Source organism: Misgurnus anguillicaudatus, chromosome 12 (assembly GCF_027580225.2).
Source record: "Misgurnus anguillicaudatus chromosome 12, ASM2758022v2, whole genome shotgun sequence".
Classification (NCBI taxonomy): Eukaryota; Metazoa; Chordata; class Actinopteri; order Cypriniformes; family Cobitidae; genus Misgurnus; species Misgurnus anguillicaudatus.
In genome coordinates this window covers 11,164,551-11,190,328 of record NC_073348.2, presented here as the reverse complement: position 1 = coordinate 11,190,328, position 25,778 = coordinate 11,164,551, and the positions used below count along the sequence as shown (strand labels likewise).

General features: G+C 38.4%; 1 protein-coding gene across 4 annotated transcripts in view; it reads right to left on the bottom strand.

Moving 5' to 3' along the window:
• Positions 1 to 5,551: 5,551 nt before the first annotated feature.
• Positions 5,552 to 25,778, bottom strand: part of LOC129445783 (NLR family CARD domain-containing protein 3) — a 79,798-nt gene continuing 59,571 nt past the window's right edge. For 3 of the 4 annotated variants that reach the window (XM_073873944.1, XM_073873946.1, XM_073873945.1), the window contains 4 exons: positions 23,381 to 23,554; positions 20,004 to 20,177; positions 8,746 to 8,916; positions 5,552 to 6,675 (listed from right to left, as the gene is read on the bottom strand). In XM_073873944.1, the coding sequence (XP_073730045.1) occupies positions 6,669 to 6,675; positions 8,746 to 8,916; positions 20,004 to 20,177; positions 23,381 to 23,554 (526 nt within the window). In that variant the 3' untranslated portion in view covers positions 5,552 to 6,668. Of the gene's footprint in view, positions 6,676 to 8,745; positions 8,917 to 20,003; positions 20,178 to 22,859; positions 23,017 to 23,380; positions 23,555 to 25,778 lie in introns of those variants that run through there. The other variant, XM_073873947.1, reaches the window with a different exon arrangement.

Here is a 25,778-nt window from a genome sequence, read left to right as displayed (position 1 = left end):
CGATATGTGGGATGAGCTAGCCTGGCTTGAACATGATGAAATGGCCGATATGTGCGATGAGCTAGAATTAGGCAGAGTGCATAATGTTGGTGATGAAGAACCAGACACGGACCAATCACTACTCAGTGTTGACGAAGTTGGAATAACTTGTATATCCAAGTTAACTGTCTCGGTTTCTAAAAAACAAACAAATAAAAATAATAATTAGGGCACATAACTAATGGTACAAAATAAAACGTAGCGCCCTTCCAAGCGGGTCCAAAAGAGGAACTGTGTTTTATGGCGTGGTGGCACTTTTGGGAGTACTTCGACTCGGCGCAGTAACACCCTCCCTCTCCCATTATGAGAGGGAGAAGGGGAGCGGACTTTTCAGGCGAGTCGAGGTGCTCCCAAGGGTGCTGTTGCGCCATAGAATGTAGTTCCTCTTTTGAATCCGCTTAGAGACGCGCTGCGTTGTGTTTTGTACCACCAAACCTGCCCGTACAACTACTCGTCCCAAATAGGAAAAACGTTGATGTGTTTGGTCACTTCTAACTTTATCTCTAAATGGTACCATTGAATGAGTGGGGCTAAGCTAAATGCTATCGAAGCGTCGCAGCGCACTCCAGCGCTTACGTGCACGCACACAGAGGATAGAGGGATGTATCAACAATTCTTAGTTAAGGTAATAACATATTTTAATATTGAAAATGAGTAGACTATTCCTTTAAAGTCCATAGGCAAATAAGCAGCCCAAAGTGGGTAATGAGCTCAGGATAATGACTGACATAATGTTGTTTGGGCTTCAGTGGGTTGTCAGGACAGGAAAGGTTTGAATTCGGCAAAGCAAATATTCATCAATCAGCACTCTTAGGTAGGCTATCTGGCCATTTGAAATCGCAGGTGCACAACTGAGGTCCACAACTTCTCTAAGTTGCAAAACCAACTGTCACATGGATTTTTAACTTTGTCTTCGATCAAAATAGGCAACTTTCTCAGCAAACACCAATTCTGCACAGCATGTCCACCAAGTTTTCCACCCTCTGCATTAACCTCACACGGTTTGTCATTAGCATCCCTACCAAGATACTTGAACTGATTTATTTGTCGATTCAACTCAAGATAGCTAAACATTTTATCCACCTTAACAAGATGGTTAATGTACAGTGCCAGATCAGAGGATACAATACCTTCAAAAAGATTGTGGCCAAGACATGGAGGCAACCCTGGCTGACATACATGGAAGTATTTGAGCGTATTAAACGCAGAGTCAAATTTAACACCTCCTCTAGATGAAGACTGTCGTTCACTGCTCTGAACATGACCACTGTATGACTGCACTGTGCGTTTTGTGCTCTGGATAAGAGGATTTGCATGAAATGCTTCTCTGCTGATATCACAATATCTGCACAAGTGTGAGCTCCTGCTGAAGTTCTCCACAAAGCCTCCTATGTTATGTGAGCCTAGGTTGTCGCCTGCAATGGCACACAAAGTTCCCTTGTAAACTTTTCTATCAGACAGGGTAACACCATTGAGCTCAAGATCTTTAAGGTCATTGACAAGAGAGCCCATAACAAAGTCTTGACCAAAATACTAAAAAATCGTTTTCTTTACAGAGAAGAACGAGTTGCATTTGATCAGTGCTGGATCTGTTGTGTGGCATTAAATCTGCAAGAGTTAGATACACTGCAAGTATCTTATGTTTTTTCTTTCCAGATGCCAGTGGGTTTACCACTTCAAATGCATTCTGATACAGGATCAAGCTCAGTGATGAGCTCTCCGTCTGGAAGAGCACATTCTCAGCCATATTTTTGCCATCCCACACATCCTTAAGAATATCCTTAGAACCAATACTGGCGTGTACTTGCTTATATTGTTCCTGCACTGATTGGCAATGAAATAGAGAATCAATTGTCTGTTTAAATACTGGGCAAAACACTCTTTGCCTGCCTCATTCTGACCTAGACAGATCTGACTTGCTCAACATAGTTTTGCAGGTCCTAAAGAGATCCTCAGTTTTCATGACTTCAGTCACATTATTTGTGTCTGCTTCAGAAATCCCAAGTCTAACAATTTCTCTTTGAGTTTGAAAAGCAAATGTGACTGGCTTATATCATGTATTTCCTGAAAATCTTCTATAATTGTTTGGATGACAGATGATGGAAGCAAACACTTTGCTTGCAATTTCAAATAAAAAAGGGCTAAATTTTTAAAGAATTGTGATTCATCTGCAATTTCTGGGTAAATCTCTTGTTCATCACCTGCATTACTGGGAGGATCAATCTGCATATCAGACTGCTTTTGTTTACTCTCGTGGAAAACACCAGGATTCACATTGGACTCTGACAAATTTTCCTCAGCACCATTTTTACGTTTCCGACTCATGTGTGATGTGAATGTGGATAAAACTGTAAAGCTCTTGCTACAGTGTCTGTAAGGACACGCAACTTTTTTCCGCTCTCTAATGTGTGTTTTCAAATGAGAGTAAAATACCGTCAAAGTCTCACATCTTGCACTGCAGATATCAACATGACATGTTAGTTCAACACCAGACAAAGTAGGCCTAACTACACGTTTGTTATGTCTGTAACTGTGACACTTAAACGTTGAAATTTTTTTTAAGTCTGACTGCAATCTGGCAAAACACACTTAAAGGTTAAATTTGGTGTATTTTTATGAATTCATTGTAAACTTGTGGACCTATTTTTCCAAACGCCTCACACCCGTACATTCTTCCGTTGAGAGCTTAAATAATAGACACTCCAGCCCAGTTGGTGGCGATAATCCACCTTTGCCAATTGCAAGAATACAAACAAGTCCATTTCCATTTCCGGCGGCGGAGTAATACCGTACTTCACAGCAGATCTAATACAAGTCAATGGAGTTGGACAAAAACTAAGATAAAACCTGTTGGAAAGCATCTTTTACAGCGATTTTTGTTTGAGCATATCAGTAAACACCCCTGACCACTCTGTGAGTTTCACGTCTTTGTAAACAAAAATTTAATGCATTTTAGGATGGATTGTTCCAGTACACCGCTGCAGCCATTGTGGGGGTGATACCACAGAAACCAAAAATTCTCGGGCAAGCAGCATATGTCCAAATTTTAGTGAAAACCGTTCTATTTCATCATAAACAATATGAAAACAGGGCTTTAAGTGTAAAATACCAAACTTGTCCTTTATGTTGTTAAAGCGAGTGATGGTGGTATTGGTAACATAGTAATCAACAGTAAACAAAACAAAGCATGCAAGTAAAATGGACACAGGACTGCGTGTATTCAGTGGGGCAAGTTATAAATTAGCAGTGCAGCTTGGAATTGCCAAACTGAATGTTGTACATAAAAGAAGGAATGCAGCATTTTTGATACAGGCACTAGCAGCAAGGGCATCAAGACAATGTTGAACACCAGTTATGGTTAAGACAATGACAGCAGAACACGGTAGCTGGTCAGTCCTGTCGTTTTAATATTTGCTAAGTCTGAATTTATTCTGCAAATGCATTTCCATCTCCCATTATTCTCATTAACTCTTTTTCGCATAAGTCAAAACCCTCTCAAGCGAGCATAAAAGCTTTTTTGCAAATTAAGAGATTTTTAATAAAAATTTGGTGTTTCCATCACTTGTTTTATATGAGATACTTCAAAATGCACACAAATGGTGATAGAAACATGACTACTGCCACAGTATTCAGAATGACACAAATGTTAATTTTCAGAAAGTCTGTGTCACGCTCCCAGGTTGTCTATTTGTTTCTGATAGGTGTGCTTGACTTCATGCAGTGCTAAAAGATGAAAAATTAAAAGAAGCGAAAGACAAAACTGTCTTTTGATTTTATTAATAGGCTTGTTTTCCGTTATTTTTAGGCATAGGCTACAGTATAAACAGCAAATAAAATATTTAGAATAAAGGGTTTCTGGTTACAACTTTTATCAAAAGATTTGTTTATTTTTATAATATCGAATATCTAATTTACTTCATTCGTGATTAAAAAATTAAGCACAGCACACAAATCACTACGGCAAGCGGCAGGTGTCCAACTTGATGGCTCCATCTTCAACTTCTTGACTGCAAGGGACAAACCTTGCCAATCGGTCTGTGCAGCGTAGCATGAACTCGAACACACCTTATGTATTCACTGTTTGCTTCCTTCCAGACTCCATTTCCCATGATGCTCCAGTGGCCCCTGACCCATTCTCCTTTTTAAGAACATTAAAGGGGGTTTTAAAGTAGGGCTTGGCGAAAAAATAGATTTTTCGATTAATCGTTTTTTAAAATGTGGTCGATTCAGATCCGATTCTCAAAGAGCAGAATCGATTTCTTTTTTTCATATTTATTTCTGCAAACATTGAACGTAAGATTAACATTAATCTAATTACTAGTCTTCTTCACTAGATGTCACCTTAATTTTTGCCTTGCGCGATGTTACCAAGGAGTGCTTAAAATGCGTTGATGCCTCAACTTATACAATATACACATCTCAATACAATGCCACCTTCACATAAAAAGTCAGCGGTATGGAAGCATTTTAGATTTTGCAAGCAAGATGACGGCGATAATGTTGTGGCTTTTAATTTCTTTTTATTAATTTCCCACTTGTAAACTTCTGTTCACTGTTCTTTTTTATTAATATAGTATTTGTATTAAATCTATATTCATTGAGTTGAATCAAAAACCGAGTATAAAAACCGACCCGAGAACCAGAATCGAAAATTGAACCGAGAATTGAAATCGAATCGATTTGATAGCTTGTGAATCGAAATCGAATCGATCTGGGACATCTGAATCGATACCCAGCCCTATGTTAAAGGTGTTTCATGTATTTTATCTTATTAACACATTTAATACGTTGTAGTCATCATGCTATACAAATGTAACGTGTTAAAAAAGCAGTTAGGCTTGTGACTATTTGTGTATTTCTGGGCCAAACTCACACCTCCTCTTTTCTACAAGTTTCAGAAAGTTTTTTTCGAACATGGGTATCTGTTACAACTGATTGTCCCCATATTCCTTTTATGGGCCCTTCTTCCTGTTAAAATCACACCTGGACGTCAATCAGAGTGAACGCAAGAACAGGCATGCAATCTCACGTCTTTTGGTTTGCAATCGAGGCATACATGTATGTAATGTAAACCACAACAGCAAACATTTTCCTCCTTAGTTGGCATTTTTCTGCACTTATGACATTTACACCTAATAAAACAGGCAAGTGCAGAAGAAAATACAACCTCAACAATTACGTAACATGTTTTTATTAAAATAGCAGATAATCAAACAAATATTAATTTGCAGATAGAGATGTCCTGTTGTAATCATTGCTGCTGTTTTTCCTGTTATGTATGGCTGTATCTGACTGTAAGCCATAGTTATTAAAAAAAATATATATATATATATATATATATACAACTTTTATTTACATTGATGTCACAGCTGTTGGATTAGTATTCAAAGGCTGCACGTACTTGTAACAATTAAGCTTCACCACCAGTATGCCTTCATCTTTTTCCGGAAAAAAAACGGAAAGGTTGTATTTTTCTTAAAAATACAAATTTTTTAGAATAAAGCTAAAAAAATGCAATTTTTATGAAGGAATTTTATTAGAGATCAGATTCAGAACAATTGTTAAAACATACACAGAGTTTAAAATTAGTAAAAAAATTAAATTGGGTAAATGGATAATCGCGGTATTACAGATTAACATAAAACCTAATTAGGAGCATGTTTTTATGCATTTTTTTCTCTTAATTGGTGAGATAACTCGTCATTGGCAGGGAAATAGTTAACATTAGATTGGCAGAAATGGTGTGTTATGTGATCTTTAAGAACTTTTATGGAGAAAGGTTCAATTGTTTTGAAGAAGGCTTTAGGGCACCCAAGAAAGTCCAGTAAGTGCCAGGACCATCTCCTAAAATACATTCAGTTGTTGAATCAGTAAGCACCAATTATGCCTCTTTCCAATTGTTTGAGCATCTGGAAAAAGCTTGTCCGAAGAAGAAAAGGTGAGCACTACCATCAGTCCTGTGTTTGTCATGGTTCTGCCTTGTCCTTTGTTTAATCTAGTCTTGTGGCAGAATCATGACAGACCCATGTTTTGTGTGGGTTCATGTGGTCTCAGTATTGGTTTACTAGACCACGTGTTCCCTGTGTCTTGTCTCTTTTACCCCGCTCCCTTGTGATCCTTGTTTGTGTTTATTGTTTTCACCTGTTGTCCTCATCATTTGCTCCCCTATTTAAGTCCTTGTGCCCATTGTCCTGTCTACGTGCGTACTGTTTGTTCCAGCTGTGTTCCTGTCGCATTCAAACCAGTTAAGCCAAGTTTATTTGTACTGTTTAACTAGTCCAGTTTAGTGTCTTGTTGTACTTAGCGTAGTCTTATTCTGTCAGTGTTTTGTAACTTAGTATCTTGTATATCCTTTTTCTTTTGCCCCCTCGTGGGTTTTCTTTTCCCTTTTGTTAATAAAGTCCTGCATTGTGTACTGCCGTCTGCGCTTTGGTTCATCTGTCCCCAAACCCTCACAGTGTTAACAGTAAAACATCCTAAAGCATTAGTCTCATGCCGAATGCGTGAGATAATATATATATAAATCAAGCTGTCATTGTGTGTGCTCCTGAGACCCTCCTGGTGGACACAGGGCTCTATGCAGCTGTTTAGTTATATGTAACCCTTGTAGGTGATTGATACAATCAAGATCAGATTCTGTAAAACAATGAAAAGATCAGACATTAATATACACTCATTACAGTCATTATCAACATCATTTCTGAATCATGTTTATATATATCATCTTACGTGACTTTCATCAATACATTTACATTTATTCATAACATACAAATGAGAATAATACAAGTAGTGCTATCATACCACATTTAATAGTAATAGAATATAGCTGTGTTTAAGTTGTGCCCTTTCAACTTTTTCCCCACCAGCGTTTTTTTTTTTTTAAGTTTCCAGCCAGCATTTTTCATGATTTTCCAAAATTTTAATGCCTTCCCGAAAATGTTCTTCTTTACATATATAAACATGCAATATATCAAATGAAAGAACAGACCCTCTGCTTTCAAACAAACAAACAAAAAAAAAACGTTCTCTTTTTATCACCTCTCAAATATTATATCAAATAAAATATCTAATTTTTAGCAAAAAGTTGAGATAATTCTATTTGTGAAGGACTTGTGATAGAGATACCATTCAGAGCGATCCTCAAAACATACACGGAGTTGTTACTCTCTCACGTGAGGTGTTGCTTCCGGGTTGCATAAGTTGCGGAAGGATAAAAGGATTATAGCGGTATTGCATATTGCCGTAAATACTTGTCATTGGCAGGGAAGCGTTTTCTCTTAATTGACGAATGAGTTAACTTTTCAATGGCAAGGAAAGAGTAAGTAAGGGCAAGTTGGTTTATGCAGATGACTTCATTACTCTTTCTCTGTCTCACTCACTCTCTCTCTCTCTCCCTCTGTGTTAAATGTTTGTTTTGCCTATTGTTAGTTATGTTTCATATAATCCCAGTAGAGTAGTCAATACACCAATTTGTATATTTATCCATGGATGCCTCTAAATTCGGATTATAATTCAAAGTCACTTTAACTCTGATTATGTTGCCTCACGCTCAACGTTTCTTAGAATGAATGTACAATTATGGGTATATTCGCTGGACAAATTAATCAATTAATTGTTATTGTTAATTCTGATAAATCAGATAAAACCTACAATATATATAGTTAATGACGATTAGTTGTATGTATATGGGTTTAAGATAAATCAACAATTCTCTGATTAGAATGGTGATCAAAACAATTGGTGGAGAAAATATTAAATTAATTCTTAATTATCAAAATGATGATTTTTTTATGATTGTTTTAAACAAAAACCCTAAATTCGCTACAACCAACTGGTGGCATTATTAAAGGGCCATTTTTTAAGGTTTGGTGGTGTTTATGTTGTTCACTGTAACATGCTTTGTTATGACAAAAATGCATTATTTTTCATATATTTTACCATTATTTTACACAGCTTTTATGAAGCCCCTCACTCAGAAATATGCAGTTTGCTCAGATTGGTTGCCCAGTGTGTTGCAATTTGCTGACCATTATGAAAACACACATACTACAGTGGCTTTATACAGCCTGTGGCTATAAGAGCATAGAAGTAAACACTACATAAAAGCTCTAATCAAAAAAATAATTTACAATACTCAGACTAGCGCCAACATTTGAAGTTCGCTGGTGGGATTAAAAAGAAGTTTGTATGTGTTTGAAGGTATCTGTCAGATAAGTATAAATTCGCATGTAGCTGACTGGCTAACGGAAGCAAACATTGCTGTTCATTGTTTACATTCTTGCTACAATATAAAATGCAGCCCAACATGGCCTTGTCCTCTTTGTTGCATGTTCTCTGGGGCACGGTTTGTGTAAATATGTATCTATGTGATGTCACTAACCCAGGAAAAGGCTACAGAAAGTAGCAGTTCTTGCATTTTTTTATACAAATGGGGGATTGGTTATGGGAAGACAAATTCAGACCTTATGATGTAATTTTTATGTAATATAAATGTAAACTTGATTAGACTGGTAAGAAAGATGAGGTTCGAAGCTGTCAAATATGTCTATATTTTTTTTCTTTATTTTTTTTGCCCCTCTATTTATAGATGTTTTTAATAAATGTGATGATCCAATATTCGGTCCAAGGGGGTGGAAGACCTGATGAATTTAAAAACATTCAAGCATACCATAAAATGATGAATCAAACAGTAAGTAAATCACTTACTGTAGTGTCTTTAGTTTACAGTGTGGATCCTTCAGTAGATCAGACATCAATTTCCTGGAATCTCCAACATAATTTAAATACAGATTAAGTTCAGTCAGGTGTGATGGGTTTGATCTCAGAGCTGAGGCCAAAGCAACAAACCCTTCCTTTCTAATACTGCAGGACTCCAGACTAAAGAGAGAAGAAAAACTCCTGACACGTACAGTAAATTAAATCATGAATTATAATCATATGTGTGAGACTATTATGATAAGAACATATACATAAAAAAAACTGAGAGAGAGAGAGAGAGAGAGAGAGAGAGAGAGAGAGAGAGATTCTGAAACCTCATTCATTTGCTTTATAATAAAAAAAGCTGGTGTTGGATTTGTAACACCTTTGTAACACAAGTACATTGAATTATAAATAAATAAATATTTGTGCCTAAATTCAGATTTTTTCAGTATGAGACGAATAAATGATCAGGGGTGTGTTTCCCGAAAACAACTATAGTTGCATGTTCTTACCAATGGAGTTTAATGGTAACAACAACAATAGTTAGCTAACAATGCTCTTGGGAATGCAGCCCAGGGGCCTTATGTATAAAACTTTGCGTAGATTCATCCTAAAAGGAACACACCGACTTTTTGGGAATTTAGCTTGTTCACCATATCCATATATAGCCTTTTCATCTCTGTACGTCCCGCAACTCTGTCTGTAAGAAATTATTTTGTGGCTTAATAAATTAAACTAAACAAAATTAGTTAATTCGATGAAGGTGATTTCACACACACAAACACGCACGCACACACACACACACATTCTGGCTTCCATGTTTTGTGGGGGACATTCCATAGACGTAATGCATTTTATACTCTACAAACTGTATATTCTATTCCCCTAACCTACCCCATTCCCTAACCCCAACCATCACAGAAAACTTTCTGCTACTTCACATTTTTAATAAACATCATTCTGTTTGATTTATAAGCTTGTTTCCTCATGGGGACATCAAAATGTCCCCACAAGGTCACAAAAACACTGGTATTGCTACCTTAAAGGAACAGTATGTAAGACATTTTTATGAATTAATCATAAAATGTCCCTGATATGTCACTAGACATTAAGAAATCATTTTCATTTCAAATACTTATATCACTGACAACAGTGTTCGGGCCAGAGGGAGGTCCTAAGATGGCGGAGTGAGAGGTTGTGTTTTCAGCAGGCTCCGATTCAAACTTATAAATAGCCATGTATTTAATCTTGTTTGTTTTGTAATAGCCTCTTTTTATCTATTAATAATGTTGTCGGACCATGCTTACGATTTGAATGCTCTCAATGAAGCGTGTGATGAAGATGTGATCGTGGAGTTTGAAGTGGAACAGGCTAATGCTAATGGTAATGTTGACATGGCATTAGTAAAAGACAACAAAGTTAACTGGGACCACACGCCGATAAAAAACAAAAAAAAATCTAAAAGATGCAAGACGCAAGATGACCATGCTAAAGATGACATAGTTTCTGATGATCTTGCTAAAGAAGACACGGTTAACGCAATTCTTCAGGCGGTTCACGTGCTAACTCAGAAAGTTGACGACCAAACTCAGCGCTTTTTACGCTTTGAAAAGATGATTGGGGCTAATTCGGTAGCCATCGACAAGAACAAGAAAGACATATCTGATCTGCAATCGCAAGTGATGCATCTTAAAAAAGAGAATGCTACTCTGAAGAGCGCGTGCGAGGAACACTCTCGTTACAAGAGGAGATGGAACCTTAGGCTGATTGGCTTGCCTGAGAAGGACGACGAGAATGTCCGTGAGACGGTCATTGGGATTTTGACCCGAATTATCCCCATTTCTGTAGAGAGGCTACGTGATACCGTGGATACCGTGCACAGGCTCGGCAAGAGAGAAAGTTCCGCAACCTCAAATAACGGACCCAGAGCTGTCATTATTCAATTTGGAATGCGCACTTTGCGTGATGAAGTTTGGAGAAAATCTAAGGATGCTAGATTTTGCAAAGATCTTCACATTAGTTTTAAGGAAGACTTCTCCAAGGATGACAGATTGGCCCGTGCTAAATTATGGCCATTGGTTCAAGAGGCCCGTCGGAGAGGAAAGCGTGCGTATCTTAAGGAAGGCTATGCGCTGATTGATAACAAGAGGGTGGACCCAGACTGAGTTTCTTTTTTTCTGCTTGTTTCCATTATGGATACTGTTCTGAGGTTGGTTTGTACCTGTTATATGGCTATTACAAACTAGTACTGGTCTTTTTGTGGCTAGTATGATTTCTCATTCCTGCTCATGCTCGGTTAATTTTATATTTGACTTTGCACATATCTAATTTTTCTTTTTATGTTATCCTTGTTATCGTTAAATGCAAGGGGTTTGAAAAATAATGCTAAACGCAAGGCAATTTTTCTTTATTGCAAGGAGCAGAAGGCGAACTGTTTTTTTTTTGCAAGAAACTCATTCTGAATGTGAGGACACACGTTTTTGGAAACTTCAGTGGGGAGACTTTGCCTATTTCAGTCATGGCACTTCTCATTCAGCTGGGGTAATGATTCTGTTTCATAGGTTTCAAGGCGTAATCATTGATCATAAAAGTGATCCGAATGGTCATTGGATAATGGTGACTGTTGAGATTGACAATGTTAAATTTATCCTAATCTGTGTATATGGTTACAATTCTAAAGCCCTTAACAAATTATTTTATGCTGATCTTTGTGTTCAGATTAAACAATGGAAGTTGACATATTTAACAGAGGAAGTTATTGTAGGGGGTGATTTTAATTTGGTTCCTGATAATGCAATTGACCGTCCTTCCTCTGGAGGGCGCCTTCACACCCTTGATGATATTTTCAACAATTTGGTTTCAAATTTAAATTTGACTGATTGCTGGAGACTTAAGAATCCTGGAGTCAGAAAGTACACATGGTTCAATGCATCTAACAATGGTCAGTGCTCCAGATTGGACTACTGGCTTATTCCCTTTAAATGGATTGATAACATTTCAAAATGTGAGATCTCTTCAGCCCCCTTAACTGATCACTGCTCAGTGACGTTATCTCTTATCATAAATAACAACAAGCGACCTCAAAACTCAGTGTGGAAATTTAATAATAGTCTATTAGCTAATAAAGATTTTTGTGAAGAAGTTAAAATTCTTCTTAATGAGGTAATGTCTTTAGATTCTTCTTATCTTAATAAATGGGAGTGGTTTAAATTTAAGGTTAGGGAGGTAGCGATTCGTAGGGGAAAACTTTCTGCTCATCATAAGCGGATCAAACAAAATATAATTGTTACAAATATTAATAGATTATCCTCTAAAGCCATGCTATCTGATGAGGAGAAAGCCCAACTAATAGATTTAAAAACTCAATTAGATTCTTTATTTCTAGATAAAGCCAATGGTGCCTTCATTAGGTCTAGGGCTCGATGGATAGAGGAGGGTGAAAAGAATTCTTCCTACTTTTTTAATCTTGAGAAACATAGGCAAACCAAAAAGAAGATATCCAAATTGAGCATTAATGGTATGGTAACTGAAGATTTAAGTTTAATAAACAAGGAAGTAAGAGATTTTTATAATAATTTGTATTGTTCAAAATACTCTGAGGCAAGCTGTGAATCCTTTTTTCAAAAAATTCAAGGATGTATAGACTTAATTAAGGATGACTTTAAGCTCACTATGGAGGAGGATTTAAAAATTGAGGAGTTAGATAAAGCAATTATAAAAATGGCCAAGGGTAAATCACCTGGCTTAGATGGTTTAACAGTTGATTTTTATGTTTTCTTTTGGAAGGATATACGATTGCTTTTATTTGAAGCCCTTTGTGAATGTATTTTAAAATTGAATCTCTCTCCCACAATGAAGCGTGGTTTAATTACATTGATCCCAAAGACTGACAAAGATTTGCTTTCTATTGACAATTGGAGACCAATAAGTTTGTTGGGGACGGACTACAAATTATTAGCCTTTGTTTATGCCATTCGACTTGATAATGGCTTGTCTGATGTCATTTCTGAATGTCAATCTGCCTTTATGAAGGGAAGGAATATTCATTTTCATACTAGACTGATTTTTGATATGTTGGACTACAGTCATGCAATAGAGAAAGAAAGTCTAATTTTATTCCTTGACTTTTATAAGGCTTTTGACTCTTTAGAGCATGGTTTTATTGTTGAAACAATTAAAAGATTGGGTTTTGGGGATAATAACTCCTAGCTTCATGGTGTCTAGAGGGATTCGGCAAGGATGCCCCATATCTCCAAAATTATTTATTTTAACAACTCAAATGCTCACTTTGGCTATTTTCAATAACGTTGATTTGCAAGGCATTAAAATCTTTGATAGGGAATTCAAGATCAGCCAATTCGCAGATGATACTGCAATTTTTTTAAAGGATAAAGGTATGGTTGATATTGCACTAAAATTAATTAAGAGTTTTTCGGATGCCTCTGGTTTGTCTCTCAATATTAAAAAATGTGTCTTGTTGCCTATTCACTCCTGTTCTGAGAAGTCTATTGCCTCAATAAATGTACAAAATGAGGTTAAATATCTGGGTTTAACAATATCTAAGGATGTCCGTAAAATTGAGGAGGTCAACTTTGAGAAACGTGTCGCTGATATGAAAAAATCTCTCAGTCACTGGCTTATTAGAGATCTCACAGTATTTGGAAGAATTATTTTATCTAAAGCTGAAGGTATGTCAAAACTAATATATCCCTGTCACTCCCTGTTCATTTCAAATAATAATATTAAGAAAGTCAACTCAGTATTATTTCAATTTGTATGGAGGAATAAAACACATTACTTAAAAAGAGCCCAATTAGTCAAAGATTATAAGAATGGTGGTTTAAAAGCCTTGGACTTTGAAGCCTTGTTAGGATCATTCAGAATTAATTGGTTAAGGACTTTTTTTGCTTGTTCGAACTCTATGTGGTTTCATATACCCAGGGCGGTGTTTGGTAAGATTGGAGGGCTGGATTTTTTGTTAAAATGTGACTTTGAGATTAATAAGATTCCAATTGCCTTGTCTAAATTTCATGGTCAAATTTTATTGTTTTGGAAAATGATCTTTTCTCACAATTTTACTCCACACAATTCAGTTCTGTGGAATAATAGAGCAATTTTGATAAGCAGAAAATCAGTATTCAATGCTGATTGGTTTGACAAAGGAATTGTTTTTGTTTCTGACTTAATGGATGATAATGGTGTTTTTCTGTCATATGATAATTTTGTGTTACGCTTTAATTTAACTTGTACTCCGAGAGAGTATCTAAGAATTTGTAAAGCTATTCCTTTACCTTTGGTCCACCTAATACGTAGTACATTGACTTATTCCGTTGTTACTCCTGTATTACCAAATTTATTAGTTGGACCTTACAAATTACTTGGAAAAGAATTTAATAATAAGGCTGCCACAGATGTTTTTAAATCCAAGTTGTATCACGACTATAAAAGGAACTGTGTATCTCTAGAGTTTGTGGATCTGTTGAAAAAGTCTTTTTCTAAGTATGTTAAATGGCCAATTCCACCTAAGGTCAAAGAAACACACTTTAAAATTTGTCACAAGATCTACCCAGTCTCCACTTTTCTTCATAAGCGTTTTAAATTTGACAAGGCGGGATGTGTTTTTTGTGATTTTTCTGATGAATCTTTGGATCATTTGTTTTTTACCTGTCCCATTTCAAACCAGTTTTGGAATGATGTCAGAAATTGGCTGACTTCAAAAATGCCAAACATCCCTGTGTTTAACATACACCACATTTTATATTACGTTGATGGTTTAAAGAATCCATTATCAGACATTGTAAACATTGTTCTTCTTTTTGGTAAATATCATATCCATTGTTGCAAATGGAGAAATTCTCACCCATGTTTTCAACACTTTATGAGTGAATTTAAACTATTTCACTCTTCACTGAAACTACTGAAGAACTGTCATGCTTTGAAATTGTCCACAAACATATCTAAATTTCTTGTCCTCTAAAATTGTATGTATGTATTATAACTTTTTTTTTCCACTCCTTGCAATTATTGTGTATCCCCTGTTGTTGTTTGTCTTTGAGTTTTTTATGCTGTTACCTCTACGAGTTGTTGTATTCTTGTTTAAAGCACAATAAAAAAAAAGAAAATAAAAAAAAAAAGTGTTCTGGCCAGGATATTGTCATTTAAAAAGTGGAGTTGCAGCCCTCAACTGATGTTTATGTTGTCATTTTGTGTATTGGCCACCAGTTGTGTGATTGCAGTGCCAGTTTTAGCCACAAGTTTTGTGATTGCAATACCAGTTTTGGCCACAATCCTACATACTGTTCCCTTTCGAGGAGCTCGAGCTGCGTCGCCGTGGCGGCGCTTTGGGGGGCGCCTCGGCGTGACTAATCTGAAGCACGTGTAAAACATAAACAATGATGAGATAATTGTATACTGACCGTGATGCCGTGCGGACCAGGGGTATAAGAAGGCATCCTACACAAACACACTCGCTTTTAGTGCCTCAGCAAGTGACTACGTGTATGTTTGCATAAATCTGAAGTATGTTCAAGAAGTTCAAGTATGTGTATCTCCCTGTCAGCGCGATATCACAGACAAGGATACACATGTATATGTGTCTTCGAGCGCAGCACGCACAGTTGGCTTTTGAGGATATTGGCTGTGTGCACTGTGTTCATTCCCGTGCACGTGTTGCGCTCCAGCTTCGCGTTTGGAGAAGGATATCTCAGGCTCGCGGAACCGGTCCCGCTTCTGTCGAGGCAGAGCGGTGACTGCACTCGTGCGTGCAGGCGGCGGTATCCCCGCCTACACCCGTGACATCTGTCTCTCACTCTCTAGGAAGCTTGGGCTCGCGGTTGCGATCCCGCTTTTCAGCGGCGGTTGCGTTCCTGGGAGTCGCCATATGATTTCGTGCAGGCGGCGGTATCTCCGCCTGCACGTGAAGTCTCTCTCTCTCGCCGGATCGGGAAGGCGCCCTGCGTGAGAGCCATATATTTTCAGCTGTCTGTCTCCGATGGATCCTCTTCATAATCCGCCTACTGTTTAAGGCTAAATGTGCAGTTTCCACGTGAAGCCTCCTCTTTTTACAGTACGGAGGTATTATATATACATACGTTTTTTACACCTGTATGTGTAGACTATGTATGTGTATCTGCCTGTCACAGCCTGCATGAGCTGTTTGTCATTGTTCGAAGAGTCAAACAGTGAATTTGTGTCTATGCTGTGTGTTGCTTGTACAGCTGTGCACAGCATTTATTCTCCTGATCGGCCGCTGTGCGCCATAAGTCAGATAATGATTTTGTGTGTTACGATTCGAGACCCTCATCTGCTGAGGCGGGTGACGTCTTCGTTCGTGGCACTCACTTTCTCATTAAAGCAAAGCAGCTCACACCTCATTCATGGTGCCTGCTTCCCTTTCGGTGCGTAGTACGACAGGCAGCCGCCATTAACCTTCATCTGCATACAGCTGGCTCCAGTAGTGGAGCATGGCTACATTCTTGTGCAGGAGGCTGTAGAACCTCCACATGAGAAATGACAGCTTACAGCCTTTACTTTATTGTTCCAAAAGGAGGGGAATCGTTCAGTGATGCGGCTCAGTGCTATGCTGTTACTGAAACCGATTGTGATGCAATCAGATCCGAGGACTGATTCCTTACATTAGAGCTTATGCCTCCATTCAACACGGGAGGGTTTTTCCTGAGGGGAAACCCGTCTCGCATGATCAAAGTCACGCACCGTTGTTTGCGTGCTTTGGTAACAGGAAGAAAGCCATGGCTTCTGTCCCAAGGTCCTGTGTTGGGTGCGCGTTGTCGATGTGTGACGCTGACAACAGACGCATCCCTCACAGGTTGTTGCGATTATGGAAAGCCAAAAGGGTCAAAAATCGCTGAAACTCATCATCGGCTATGGCACTGAAATTGCCTTGGAAATGATGATGGTATGGGTTGGACTCCCATTTCCTTCTAGACCGGAGCAGCCATCATGTGTTTGTCTAGACAGACATCACATCGGTGGTTTCTTAAATAAATCTCTAAGGCGGTCTGCAATCAAAGTCACGCATCGTTGTCTGCGTGCTCTGGTGGTGTGGAGGAAACCTTGGTTTCTATCCTAGGACTGTTTTGGGTGTGCGCTGCTGGCGTGTTACGCTGAGAACAGACACATCCCTTACAGGTTGTTGCGATTATGGAAAGCCAAAAGGGTCAAAAATCGCTGAAACTCATCATCGGCTATGGCACTGAAATTGCCTTGGAAATGATGATGGTATGGGTTGGAGTCCCATTTCCTTCTAGACCTGAGGAGCCATCATGTGTTTGTCTAGACAGGCATCACATTGGTGGTTTCTTAAATAAATTTCTAAGGAGGTCTGCAATCAAAGTCACGCATTGTTGCCTGCGTGCTCTGGTGGTGTGGAGAAGACCTTGGTTTCCATCCGAAGGCCTGTTTTTGGGTGCGCGCTACTGGCGTGTGACGCTGACCCGACGCACTCCCCACAGGTTGGAGTACAGTATGGAAAGCTGAGAGGGCCAAAATCACTACATTATTGATTTTGGGATAATGACATTGTGGTCTCTGGACAAACTGTGCTCGTTGACGACAGTTTAGATCCCAGGCCTCTGAGGGGGCCAGGCTCATAGGCTCAGGTCTCTCAACTGAGGTTGTGGAGACCATACTTTACTCCTGACAAACCCAGTTAACCGCCCTGTTTATGTGGTGCTGAGATTTCTGTAGGAGCAATTCTCTGCTGGCTTAACTCCTTCCACTCTTAAGGTTTAGGTGGCAGCAGTCTCTGCCCACCATACTCCTTTGGAAGGATGTCATGCTCCCAACTGAGGTTGTGGAGACCATATGATTACTCCAGAGCTCCCTCAGGAGCTTAGGCACTACATGGAGAAACTTCACCTCATGGTGTTCAGCTCACCTGACAGACCCAGTTAACTGCCCTGTTTATGTGGTGCTGAGGTTTCTGCAGGAGCAATTCTCTGCTGGCTTAATTCCTTCCACTCTTAAGGCTTAGGTGGCAGCAGTTTCTGCCTACCATACTCCTTTGGAAGGATGTCATACCTCGTCTGGACAACCCCTCGAGAGAGCTTTATGCCCTTAAGTGGAGAATATTTCACCTATTGGTGTTTAACTCCCCTTACAAACCCAGTCAACTGCCTTGTTTATGTAGTACTGAGGTTTCTGCAGCAGCAATTCTCTGCTGGCTTAACTCCTTCCACCCTTAAGGTCTAGGTGGCAGCAGTCTCTGCTTACCATGCTCCTTTGGAAGGACCTCATGCTCCCGAATGAGGTTGTGGGAACCAGATGATAACTTCAGAGCTCCCTTAACGAGGAAGCTTATGCCCTTCAGTAGAGAATATTCACCTTTCGGTGTTCAGCTCACCTGACAGACCCAGTCAACTGCCCCTTGACGTAGTACTGAGGTTTCTGCAGGAGCAATTCTCTGCTGGGTTGACTCCTTCCACACTAAGGTTTAGGTGGCAGCAGTCTCTGCCTACCATACTCCTTTGGAAGAATGTCATGCTACCAACTGAGGTTGTGGAGACCATATCTTTACTCCACCTTTAAGATATAGGTGGCAGCAGTTTCTGCCTACCATACACTTCTGGACTCTCTGAGGGCAGTCTACATACCAGGCCACCTGAATGTGGCAGATGCCCCTTCGAGACAACATACATCTCCGGTGGGAGTGGAGACTTCATCTAGATGTGGTGAACCACATCTGGAAAAGATTTGGATGCGCAGAGGTAGATCTGTTTGCATCCCAGGACACCACACTTTGCCCACTGTGGTTTTCCATGGTACAGGCATGGCCGAGGCTACGTCTGTATGCTTTCCCCCGTGGTTGTGTTTATCCCTCCACGGGGCAACTTTATTCCCTTAAGTGGGAAATGTTCACCTCTTGGTGTTCAGCTCATCTGACAGACCCAGTTATAACTGCCTGTCAACGTAGTTCTGAGGTTTCTGCAGGAGCGTTTCTCTGATGAGTTTACTCCTTCCACCATTAAGGTTTAACGGCAGCAGTTTCTGCCTACCATACTCTTGTGGAAGGCTCGTCAGTGGGTAGACACCCATTAGTGGCTCGCTTTCTTCGTGGGACTCGTAGGTTGCGACCTGTTAGTCGCTCCAGGGTGCCCACTTGGGACCTAGCGGTCGTGCTGTAAGGGCTCTCGTTGGCTCCGTTCGAGCCTCTTGAGACTTCGCCAGATAGGTTTCTGGCCTTTAAGGCTTCCTTCTGGCTATTACTTCTTTAAAGCGAGTGGGGGACCTTCAGGCCCTGTCAGTATCCCCTGCAGGTCTGAGTTTGCACCAGGGATGGCTAAGGCTTTTCTACACCCAAAGCCAGGTTTTGTTCCTAAGGTGCTGAACAATGGGCCGAGGCAGGCCCTTTGTCCTCCCCCATTCAGGAGTGCGGACCAGGAAAAGCTGAATTTGGTGTGTCCTGTGCGAGCACTGGATACATATGTTCACATGACTGCTCAGTGGAGGAGTCCGAGCAGTTATTTGTGTGCTTTGGTTCACCCAGAAAAGGTTTACCGGTGACCAAGAAGACTCTGAGCAGATGGATAGTAAATGCTATCTCACTGGCTTATGAACATCAGGGTATACCCTCACCCGTCGCTGTGAGGGCCCACTCTACCCGGGGTATGGCTGCCTCTAAGGCCTTAGGGTCAGGCGCTTCACTCCAGGACGTATGTGATGCGGCCGGTTGGTCTTCGCCGCTCACCTTCGTCAGATTTTATGATTTAGACCTAGACTCCTCTTTAGGGTCCCAGGTTCTTTTGCCTTGACTGTGTTCAGTTATACACGCTGCAGGCATTTGGTAGTATGGAAGCGTGGGCATCTCGTTCCCCAAAGCGTTGCTATGGCGACGCAGCTCGAGTTCCTCGAAAGGGAACGTCTCAGGTTACGTATGTAACCCTAGTTCCCTGAGAAGGGAACGAGACGCTGCGTCTCCATGCCATACTCCCTGCATCCCTGCAGGCACTTGCTTCGGCACTGGGTAGCGAGTGTGTTTGTGTAGGATGCCTTCTTATACCCCTGGTCCGCACGGCATCACGGTCAGTATACAATTATCTCATCATTGTTTATGTTTTACACGTGCTTCAGATTAGTCACGCCGAGGCGTTCCCCAAAGCGTTGCTATGGCGACGCAGCGTCTCGTTCCCTTCTCAGGGAACTAGGGTTACATACGTAACCTGAGACGTTCCTTTAAACATGATAATTACCAGGTACGCACACACACACTCACACGTTTAATCTTACTGGTTTAAGGATTTTCTTACTTTAATATCTTGAGTTTACAGTTTGTATTCTTCAGTCCATCAGAGAGAAGCTTCACTCCTGAATCCTGCAGTTCATTTCCACTAAGGTTCAGTTCTGTCAGACTTGAGGAGTTTGAGCTGAGAACTGAGCTCAGTGATGAACAACTTCTCTCTGTCATTTTACAGTCCTTCAGACTGAGAGAGAAATAACAAAATAACAGTGTGTACAACTTTTAGTATCACTCACAGTCAGATATAAAGAAAACAAGTGTAAATTAATGTAGAGTGATAATATAGTCATATGTAGTCATACAGCCTAACATATAAAACATTAATTAAAACATTCACATGAATGATAACAGCTCAATCTTAAGAAATACAACACAAACATAAGAAATTTAGCAATAATTCTGGAGTGTAAATATTACAGATTTGTGAATTAAACTCTTGGGGCCCTATCACACACACAGCCCAATGCAGCACAAAGTGCAACGCAAGTGCCCATTGCCAGCCCCAGCACAGCGCAATTACCACTTTTTCCAGCACCACGCTGTCCAAATAGCAAATGCATTTGTGCACCCATGGGCATGCTAGTCTTAAAACGAGGGGTGTTCAGGCACATTGCTATTTTGAGGCAACTAAAATAGACTGCCATACATCAATGGCACAATACTGTTTTGTGATTAAAGAGCGTTTTAGGAATATGCGCCTATAAACGAGACGACAATATGCATTTGCTTATTACACATGAACAGCAAACAAACATTTTTAAATATAAAAATTCAAAGATTAAAATGTAAAAGATTATTATTGAGTGTCTTGGACTTGAGTATGAGATGCTAGAAGGCTTAAAGAGCTGCTTAACGTGTAGCCTGCAGCTTTTGTCATGTTTATGCAAAGATGACAAACACAGTTTTACAAAACACACTGGAGACTTTAATGATGACGAGGATGATAAACACACCAACATAGAACAAGAACCGACAACGATTGCGGAACATGGGGGGAATATATACATTGGGAAGCAGGTGAGGGTAATGACACTAATGAATTAAACACATTATTATTTAACAATAATGACAATGAAAACAATGATGATTGAACATAATGAACACTAACACAATAACAACAGACTCTATGTGAAGTGTTGCTATCTTTAGTTATTTAAGGAGACAGGCAATCGTCTTTTACTCAACTTTATTTCAACAACACAACTTCCACACGTGAATCTGCTTTTTCACGTCACCTGCTTATCTTTGCGTGCAGGGGTATATGACGTATACCCTATCACAGAACATAACCAGTTCACTTGACACTCTAACAGCTTTAGACATCTTTATATATTTTAAAGAATAAGTAGAAGATAGACTCACTAACCTGATAAATGTAAAAACAATGTAAGAAGGATCATGTTATGACCACAAACAAACCGCTCTAGAGTTAATTTAAAAAGCATACCGAGACCACCTCTTAAAAAAAATTGTGTTTTACACTGCCCTACTAAGCCAAAGCGCAGTAACTACGCATTTGGTCAAAATTTAGTTAAAGGGTTGAAATGGGCTTTGTGAGATCTGATGTGTCTTGTGACAAAGTTTCCTGGTTCAATTTTGTCCCATTTCAGAAAAAACCTGTGTGCCAAAATTGCAGTAACATGTTTGACTGGCTGGTGTAAAAAACTTTAAGGGCATTTTTCTCGGTTTCAGTGTTTGTGTAGTTACTGCACTTAGCCTTTGTAGGGCAATATAGGTCTATTTTAGTTGCCTAAAAAACCACTGCACCAACAATGCGCCTGAACAAACCTTGTTTTCAGACCAGAACGCCCATGGGCGCAAAAATGAGTGCATATGTATTTGCTATTTAAACAACATGATGCTGAACATGAAAATGACAACTGCACTGGGCTGAAACTAGCATAAACACTTGCGACGCATTTTGCACTGCATTGTGTCCGGTGTATGATAGGGCCCCATGTGTGCATAGTTACCTTTGATTAAGTAAAGGATAAAGCACAGCTATTAGTAAATTAGTTTTATCTCAAAATAAATCCTGACGTGATGATCAGGACTCTGACATGAAGACATTTTTTTTTCACCCTGAATAAATTAATGTTACGATATCAACCATCGGGATGTCTACTGTAAATTGTCCAGCTTATTACACAACATAAGTAAATTATTGATCACAAAACATTCATCTAAAATATTTTAGTAATTCATTTTTTGACAAATTCAGACCAGTGAAGTGAAACATATAATTAATGTCGCCTCAGGTGAGCGGTGTGTTATGTTGTTATCATGGCATAACAGACTTTGAAATGTGACCTAACTGTCCAATCAGAATCAAGTATTTTGTATAAATACCCCAGTGTTCCATGTGTATCTGATCAGTTGAACAGAATGTAGGGGAGAGCAGGAGTGAATTTACCATTTTTTAGAAAAACTTAATTTTAAAAGCTAATGTTTTAGACAGAAATATATTTTTGCTGTGGTCAATAACTCACAAGTATGGTCTATCAATACCAGGTGGACTTTTGAACAAATGCAAAACGACTTCAGTATAATTTCACTTTGAACATAAGTAGCGAATTGTTACTTTTGACCCTGTCAGCTGGGACGAAAGTAACTCACAAGTGGGTCAAAAGTAACACAATAAAGCAATATAGATTTTTGTCTTTTTGACTATATGTAACTGCAAACATATTTGTACCCTTATTTCTTTGCAAAAAATAATAAAAAAATTACATTCTCATTTTAAATTTCAGCTTCATCAAATGTTTCAAAAGCAACCTGACAGTACAAACTTTAATTATTGAAAATAAAAAATTTCAACAGTTTGAAGACAATAAAATTAAATCAAATTACAATAATATAAATTTCAAAATAATGCAACAGTATTAGCAGCGAGTGACAAGTGTTACTTTTAAATGTCGGAAACTCCTGACATTTTAACCCGATTTACTTTCATTTTAAAAAACTCTGAGAAGGCAAACTTCAGGATGTGTTAGAGCACTAAATATCCTGTAGATTGATCAGCACTGTAACACATAAAACAAAAAACATAACATGCTATAAGAAAAAATTACCCCTTAAAAAATGCTTTTAAAACAGCTTTCAGGATCTACACATGCAAAATCTACATGTGACAAAATAACGCAATATTTGTCAGCTCTGTCAAGGGTTGCGTGCTAAAGATGCTTTCATAGTTTGAAATGCAGATGTGGTCAGGGATTTGACAAAATCGCTTTGTTATTTTTATCCCGCGTTACTTTCGTCTCGGTTCTCCTGTTCAAGTTTGACGTTCTGTTTCATGGGTTATTTGTTCACATTTGTCTTAAACATTTTATATTTTCTTGCTTCTTTTAGAAATATGATTACAACTATAAATACAGTAATACTCACAGTAGTTTTTGTAGTTTACAGGGTTGATCCTTTAGTACATCAAAGATCAGCTTCACTCCTGAATCTCCTGGATTATTATGGTTCAGACTGAGTTCAGTCAGGTGTGATGGGTTTGATCTCAGAGCTGAAGCCAAAGCAACAAAACCTTCATCTCCAATAAAGCACCAATCCAGACTGAAGAGAGAAGAATAGCTCCTGAGACTTACAGTAAATAAAGTCCTGAATTACTATTTTATGTGTGAGACTATTATGATCAGAACAAAGAAAGAGAAATAGAGAGAGATTGAAAGCAGTTCAATAAATTCTCAACAGCTCTTCTTCCTCTACTTGTAACTATTGGTGCTGTTGGATTTGTTACATTTGTTTAATTTAAACTCTTAAAAAAAGGTTCCTTGAGGTTTCATGTAGAAACATGGGGTTCTATACTTGACCAATAGAACCTTTTACCAAAAAATAGTTCTATGTAGAACCCTTGGATGACAAAGAACCTATTTTAATAAAATGGTATAATTCAAGTTTTGTGACTGAAGTGTAAACTAAAGAGTATCATTACACAACTTATGCACAAACCTTTTTGTGTCAAAAGGGTGAGTGACGGCGGTGGTCTTCAAAAAGAGAGAGTCAACAAATATGCTATTAATATCTAGTCAGTATACGATTTATTTCCTGTGAGCTTTTTTATGCAAATTTGTATATAAGCATGAAACTTACACTTTCTAATACAGTGTAGTTTGCCTTTTTGGTGAATAAACAGGCACTTTCTTTATTTTGTACGCCAGCTTTCTTCAGCTGAGCGCTTTGGTAGCTTTGATACTTGAGCTGTGAGCCAGTTGGATGTTGTGATGCTTGTCCCGCCCCTCCTCCATTGTGATTGGACGACTGTGTGAGAACTGACATTGATGAGCGAAGCTTTTCAACCAAAGTTGAATCTCTTTCAACTCTTGACGCCCCATGTCGAGCGCGGACTGCTTAGATGCTGGCGTACTTGAAAAATGCGAAGCTTCCATTAGAAACAATTGAAAACATGCGTCGGCCACGAGCATAAAAGCTTTGGTGTGCCCGCCCCTAAATTCAGTAGACTGCAAAGGTTTCATTTGTGCGCAACACTGCTACTCTCATGTTGTTTTTAAATGCATTATTTGTTTATACATGTTACAGACACCTGATGTTACGTTAATACTTATCTTCTGATGTTAGTGAGAGAAAATGATAAATATTTACCCAGAGTTGTTATAATTTGACTATGTATAGATAGTTTATAGATAAATTACATCCAATAGGGCGGCATACAGCTCCACATCAATTATTATAAGTCTTGTTAGTTCTTGTGTGTCGCCTGCCTAGTTGTCATACTTTATCTGTCTAATACAGAATAAAGAGATATGATTGTAAGTGATTTTTATAAATTGGTATTTCTGTTTAATACAATTAATAAATAATAAACTTTTTACATTTACTAGATTGGTTATTATTTTAATTATAATTTAATTTATAAATTACTCATAATAATAAAGAACCTTTAATGGTTCTAAATAGAATCATCTTACTTTGATTTAAAGAACCATTTGGGGTTCCATATATAAAGCAGGTGATAGAACCATTTCTTTTAAGAGTGTAGAGTAAATAAGAGCGTGTAAAAAATGAGTTCACTGGATTAAATGTGTTTAATATTATTATTTAATAAAATGGAATCAGAAAACTAAATTGATTGAATGTAGTTTAGGTTTAGAGTAGTGATGTTAAAAGACAGAAACAAAAGATCTTGACTGCTGTTGTCTATATTTTTTATCATTTGATATTTGAAGAGTTTCGTTGCAAAATGAGATAAATCCATTTTTTAACATTTTTGTCAAAACATGTTTATTATTATGTTATTATTTTGTTTTATGGTGCTACTTAGCTGTATTTTTTAAGTTATGAAGGTTTAAATCAAAACAAACCAACTGCAGTTGCATTGAAAATAATTGGAATGCACAACCAAAAAAACTAGATTTCTGAACAATTAAAAAAAACGGTGGTTATCTCGTTTTGCAACGAAACTCTTCATTTATTGACTGACAGTCATTGAGTGCAATAACAAGCATAGTCTTATGCTAATTATGCTTAACTCATTCCCTGACAGCCTTTTTTTTTTAAATTGTCCACAAGCATTTTTTGTGATTTTCACAAGTTTCACAAAATGCCTTCCAGGAAAAATTTCTTCTAAAAATATATAAACATATAAATATATCAAATGAAAGAACAGACCCTCTGCTTTCAAACAAACAAACAAAATGGGAAAAACCTTTCATCCTATCTTTATTTGTTCTCTTTTTATGATCTCTTAAATTGGTAGGTTTCTTCAAAAATACAAAAAGCTAAAATACATGCTTTTTTGTAAATTATCAAAACATACACG